At 68.9% G+C, this 5,787-nt stretch overlaps 2 protein-coding genes across 2 annotated transcripts in view; both read left to right on the forward strand.

The window, feature by feature from the left end:
- Positions 1-220, forward strand: part of ZPR1 (ZPR1 zinc finger) — a 5,098-nt gene extending 4,878 nt beyond the window's left edge. Inside the window, exon 10 of the mRNA XM_026040296.1 lies at positions 209-220. Within this exon, the coding sequence (XP_025896081.1) occupies positions 209-220 (12 nt within the window). The remainder of the gene's footprint in view (positions 1-208) is intronic.
- Positions 221-224: 4 nt separating this feature from the next.
- BUD13 (BUD13 homolog) lies at positions 225-3,692 on the forward strand. Its single transcript, XM_026040297.1, has 7 exons — positions 225-949; positions 1,286-1,599; positions 1,899-2,007; positions 2,419-2,557; positions 2,652-2,836; positions 3,209-3,290; positions 3,581-3,692. The coding sequence occupies exons 1-7, from the start codon at positions 271-273 to the stop codon at positions 3,672-3,674; spliced, it is 1,602 nt and encodes a 533-aa protein (XP_025896082.1). The 5' UTR covers positions 225-270; the 3' UTR covers positions 3,675-3,692.
- The last annotated feature ends 2,095 nt before the right edge of the window (positions 3,693-5,787 follow it).

The raw sequence follows: 5,787 nt of genomic DNA on the forward strand, positions 1-5,787 counted from the left end.
GCCGCGGCGGCTGGGCCCGCGCGCTGCACGCGCAGCCCCCCTGCTCCCTGGGCCGCAGCGAAGGCTGGGCGCCGGCGGGCTGCAGGGTGGCCTGCGGCACGGCAGGGTGGCGGGGCATGCTGTCACGCACCGCTGCCGTACGAGTCTTACCTCATGCGCACGAAGCTGCTAAGCTGCTGTGATCTTTCCCTCTTGTTGGTGGTTGAAGGGATCCTCCTAGGCTTTTGGGTTTGGGCTGGAGTTGGCACCAGCAGRGAGAGCGCGAGCCTCATGTGCCGCTTTCCGTCACCTCCCAGGAAGCGCCACGACTCCGTGGACGAGTCGCCGCCGAGGCGGCCGCGCCACGACTCCCCCGAGCCGTCCCCGGCGCGGCAGGGCCAGCGCCACGACTCGCCCGACTTGTCCCCGCCACGGAGGGCACGGCACGACTCTCCGGAGCCGTCCCCTCCGCGCCGGCAGCGCCACGACTCGCCCGACCTGTCTCCCCCTCGAAGGAAACGACACGACTCTCCGGAGCCGTGTCCCGTGCAGCGCCAGCACCACGATTCCCCCGACCTGTCTCCACCTAGAAGGAAGCGCCACGATTCCCCCGACCTGTCTCCACCACGGAGGCCACGGCACGACTCTCCGGAGGCGGCTCCTCCCCGGCGGCAGCGCCACGACTCCCCTGACTTATCCCCGCCGCGGCGGCCGCGCCACGACTGCCCTGAGCTCTCTCCCAGGAGAGGCAGTTCAGCGGCGGGCAGAAGGGCCGGCCGGCCCGCGGACGAGTCGCTGCCAGGCCGGGGCCGGGGGGAGGCAGCTCCCGGCAAGGCCGGCGTCGCTGACAAGGCCCCGTCGCGTCACAGGCGGGAGGCCACTCCTGACCTGTCCCCTCCTCGGAGAAGCAGACACGATTCTGAGCTCGAGCTGTCGCYGCCGCGGAAGAGGAGGCCGGGCAGGAGCAGAGGTGAGTGTGTGCCGGGAGCCGCCCTGTGCTCCCTGCGGCCCGCGCGCCCGGCTGCTGCTGAGCTGCACAGCCCCGCGGCTGCGCTTGTGCTTAGGCCCTGCCTAGGACGTGAGGTAGGTGCACTTTGAAAGCCTGCACAGGAAGAACACTAAGGTAAACCCCCCCTTAAGCGACGTTCGGCAGGAAGGGAGGCCCCAAAGCGCTGTCCCCATCTGTGTCCTTTCCCTACAGGTCTTTCAAGCTCCCGCGTTTTGCAGGGGCTGCCTCAAGCAGCGCTGTACGTAGGCGCTCCGCAGGCTGCAGCGGGGGTTTTAACGCGCCCGTGTCTCCCCGCAGGCGCCTCTCCAGGCCCCGGGCAGCTCGGGCAGGTTCCGTCGCCGCCGCGGCGCGCCAGACACGGCTCGGGCTCCTCGTCTCCGCGCCGCAGTTCCCGCAACGCCTCCGACTCGGACGCCTCTCCGCAGCGGGGCAGTCGCAGGCAGCGTCCGTCACATCGCAGCTCCCCGGGGCGCGGGGCTCCCGGCACGAGCCGCAGCAGCGCTGCCCACTCCGACACGTCGCCGCCGAGCGCGAAGGAGCCGCGCGGCCCGCGGAGTCCTCCTCGGCCCTCGCCGCCTCGCCACCGCGGCACCGAGGGCTCCGCCAACAAGGTGCCCATTTGCTCTTGCCCTTAGATCCGTGCACTGCTTCCYGCAGGTGCTGGGGGAACTCGGGGGGAACACCGTCTGCTGTGTCCTGGGCAGAAATTGCTTTGGTGTCCTTCCTGGSTGCGGCTGCGCCACTCTGTCTGCTCCCAGTGAGAAGCGGGGGGTGGACGTGGGAAGGCAGCAGCTCTCTCGACTCAGCCTGAGACCCGTTTTCCGAGCACGGGACACTTCCCCGTTACGCCTCTGGGGCACTCGGCAGCTCTCAATCAGTAATAAATACGCTTTTCCTGTTTGGTTGGCAGGCAAACGCGATGGCATCGGGGGTGAAGTCGGGCCTGGTGCCRGCAGACGTGCTGCGCAGGGAGCAGCAGGAGCTCAGGAGACACGAGAAGAGCAACAAGCCCTTGGAAGGTAGGGGCCCACCGAGGCCGCCGTGCCTCGCGCCCGCAGCCGCCGCTGGAGGCCGCGTGCGGCACGGCCTCGGTGCTGCCGGAGGGCATCCCTGTGCAGCGGCGCCTACGCGTGCCCCAGCATCCCTGCGCGTAGCGTGCGGCACCCCCGCAGCGCAGCGTTCCTGCGTGGAGCTTTCAGAGCCTCATCCGCAGAGGCAGGCTGATCCCCAGGAGCTCGGCCTGCCAGGGCGGCTGCCTGGGCCAGCAGCTCGGACCGGAGCTGAGCTCTTGCCTGGTGGCGCTGCCAGCTGAGCTCGTCCAGAGCCCGGCACCGGCTTGGCAGCTTAGAGCGCTTGCAGGCAGCCCTTGCACCGCCTGCGGCCTGGGCCATGTCCCCAAACGCCCGACTCGGAGCGTGTGCCCTCCGCAGAGGAATCCCAGCACTCCGAGACCGTCTTCCGGGACAAGTCTGGCCGCAAGAGGGACCTCGTGCAGGAGCGGCTGGAGCAGAGGCTGCGCGATGAAGCGAAAGCCGAGAGGGACGAGCAGTATGCCCGCTGGGGCAGAGGGTAAGGGTGCCCGCCGCACGGCGCAGCACAGCGCAGGCCCGGGGCGCCCCTCAGCCCTGGAGCTCTCCGAGCTCCCTCCACGGCCCCTTTGCAGGTTGGCTCAGGGGCGGCAGCAGCAGCAGAAYGTGGAAGACGCCCTCAAGGAGATGGAGAAGCCCTTGGCGCGCTACATTGACGACGAGGACCTGGACCGCATGCTGCGGGAGCGGGAGAGAGAAGGGGACCCCATGGCGGAGTTCATCAAGAAGAGGAAGGCTGAGGAGAGCAAGGACAAGAAAGGTTGGGCCATGGAGGCACTGTGCTGCGCTTGAAGGCCCTGGGGAGCAGAGCTGCTGCGGGGTGCCCAGCGCAGCGCTGGCGCARCAGCCTAGTGCCACGGGAGTCCTGTCGGCAGCGAGAGCAGCAGCGCATTTGCCAGCGCGGGCCTGTTGCTCCTGCCTGCCCAGGGTGCCTCTTAGCGCTGCGAGCAGCGGCCTGGGCTGTTCCCTACGCTAGATTGCGTTAAGTGGTGTTCCAGCTCTCTGCTCAGAGCTGCGGTTCCCTGAGCAATGCCTTGCACGCTGCCCCTGGCCGCCCCCGTCGGTGGATGGTGCTGCGGCCACGGGCCTAGCAGGGCAGCAGTAACCGCCTTTGCGGCTGTTTCCTCTCCAGAGAAACCTCGGTACAAGGGACCACCGCCTCCGCTCAACAGGTTCAACATCTGGCCTGGCCATCGCTGGGATGGGGTGGACAGGTAAAGGCTCCGCTACGTTCACAGGAGAAGGGAAGGGCTTTGGCGCGGTGCCCGTGCGGGGGTGCCCGCTCCTCGGGGGAGCAGCTCTCGGCCACGTGGCGCTGGCAGGCGGCTGCTCCCAGGGCCGGGGCAGCACGGCGCGAGGCTGCCGTGCCCGCATACAGCTCCCGCGGCTCCGCTCGGGAATGCCGCTGCTGGGGGGAGGTCCTGCTGGGGCCTGCGCGGCCCCTGCCCGCTCACAGCTCCCGTCCTGCCCGCCCGCGCGGGCCCCTCTCGCCCTCCCTTCGCAGGTCCAACGGGTTCGAGCAGCAGCGCTTCGCGCGCATCGCCGACAAGCGGGCGCTTCAGGAGGTGGCCTACAAGTGGAGCGTGGAGGACATGTAGCGAGATGGGGACGGCGCCGCGCGGCCTCCAGCAACCGGGGCCCCTGCGGCGCCGCTGCCGCCAAGGGCTCGCCCTGCCTCGCCTGGCGCTGTCCTCGCCGGGCGCCCTCCCTCCTYGGGGAGCCCCGGCGAGGCTCCGGGTGCAGGGGAGCTGCTGGCGGAGGCTGGTGCTGCCSTGCGCGGCCAGCAGCGCTCCGGGGGCAGCCCAACGCGGGCGCAGCTGCGGCACTCCTGCTGCCCCGCAGCCCCTGGGAGGCTGCAGCCCCGCTGCTGCCCGGCCTCCGCGTTGCCCTGCGCACAACCTGTGTAAGCCGTACACGTAGTCGTGTTCTGCCAAACGCTTTCTCCTCTGACGTTGGTTCGCAGACGTTCAGGTGCCCTACATCTCAGGTTTTCTCAGTCGCCGCAGTTCCTCTCCGCGGCAGTGCAGCCTGCTCCAGAAGCCGGTTGCCGTTTCAGCCGTGGGCGACTGCTTGCAGGGAGCAACTGACCGAGCCCTTCTCGGTCCTGCAGCGCTGCGGGGCTGCGCGCCCTCGCGACACCTTCTCCCAGACTCCACAAGCCTCGGTACCTCGCCCTGGTTTTTTAGTCCCCATGTTACATTCTTAGCAGTTCTGGAGCCGGTGCGGACACTGTAAATAGCAGCTGCYTTTTCTACTTGGCTTTGTGTGCGGGGGTGTTTTTGCTGAGGCGGCGAGGAGGAGGATGCCCGAGCGGCGTCCCACTGCTGCGAGCCGGGCTCACCCCTGCGMTCGGCCTGGCTCTGCTGCGCCCGGCCGCACTGACGGTGCTGCCCCGCCGCTCCTCTCCACGTCGGCTGGGAGCTCCCCAGCCCACGAGCGGGACCGCGGGACCCGCACGGYGCCCACGGGACCCCGGTGTTAACAGGGCAGCGAGTCTGGGCTCGGTGCCCCCCTTGCACCCAGGCCGGGGTGTCGCGGCGTGCAAAGGGGTGAAGCAGGGCGGGCTGCACAAAGCCCAAGGGCATGGGGCCAGCACGGCCCTGAGGTGGGAGCCGCGACGGGAGCGGCATGAGGGGCAAGGGCTGGGGTGGGTGGCGCTGGCCTGGCCGGGGGCAGCCCGCAGCACAAAGAGCGAGCGTTCAAATCTTAATTTAATTTAAAGCCCTGCCATTCACGGGCATGGCAAACACAGAGCAGAGTAATTATTATGCAAATTAGGCAGATAGAAAAATGATTAATAATTGCACAAATTAAAAATTATTGTAAACATCCTGTGAGGAGCGATAAGTCTGCGAGGAGTGCGTGTGCAGGAGGCGCCGCCGCGCAGGCAGCTCCTGCATCCCCGTTTGCTCATTAGCGGCAGTTAATTAGCAAAGGAGGCGCGGGCGCCCCGCGGCGCGGCCGGGGTTGGGCCGAGGGGCTGCGGCCGCGCTCCGGCCACGCTCGGGCCGCCTGCGCGGGGCTGCAGGGCGCCGAGGCGGCCCCGCGGGCCCCGGCTGTCGCGGCGGCGCTCGCCCCGCGGGCTGCTGCGCCCGGCTGCGGGACGGCGTGTGGCCCCTGCGCCGCACTCGGGCTGCTCCACTGCTGCGCTTCTGACAGCGAGCATGACAATAACAACAATGGGCTTACACTGCCTAATAGGCTTACGTGGTGCGTTAGTCGTGTCAAGGACAAGCAATTAAGCTTGGCCGCACGCATCATAATGAGATTTTTGTTGACAAGCCCGTCCGTGATGCGGTAGCGAAGCCGAGGAGCTGCCCGGCCGGTGCGTGCCACCTCTCTGCCACCTGGGCCGTGGGTCGGAGCGGRGATGCGCAGGGCAGCGTGTCCCTGTGCTCCTGCCCGGGGCTCCTTGCAGCACTGGGAGGTGGGACGGGACGGGATGGGGACCGGGGGGCTGGTGCAGCCCGGGAGGCGCCAGCAGCGCGGCCGCCCTGCGCCCGCTCATCGGCCGCCGATGGACGCGGTGTCCCGGCCCTGCCGCCGTCCTCCTGGCCGCGCTGCTGCCGCTGCTGCCGCGGGTTCTGGCGAGCGGCACCTCCTTGTGGCTGTTCCCTGCTGAGAGACATCGCCCGTTAGCTTGTAGTTAAAGAGGACCCGAGCTTTGCCATCTTGCCTTTCCCGTCGCCGGCGGCGGCTCGGAGCCGCCAG

This window comes from Nothoprocta perdicaria, unplaced genomic scaffold (genome assembly GCF_003342845.1).
Source record: "Nothoprocta perdicaria isolate Ctin4 unplaced genomic scaffold, notPer1 scaffold_252, whole genome shotgun sequence".
In the NCBI taxonomy this organism is placed as follows: Eukaryota; Metazoa; Chordata; class Aves; order Tinamiformes; family Tinamidae; genus Nothoprocta; species Nothoprocta perdicaria.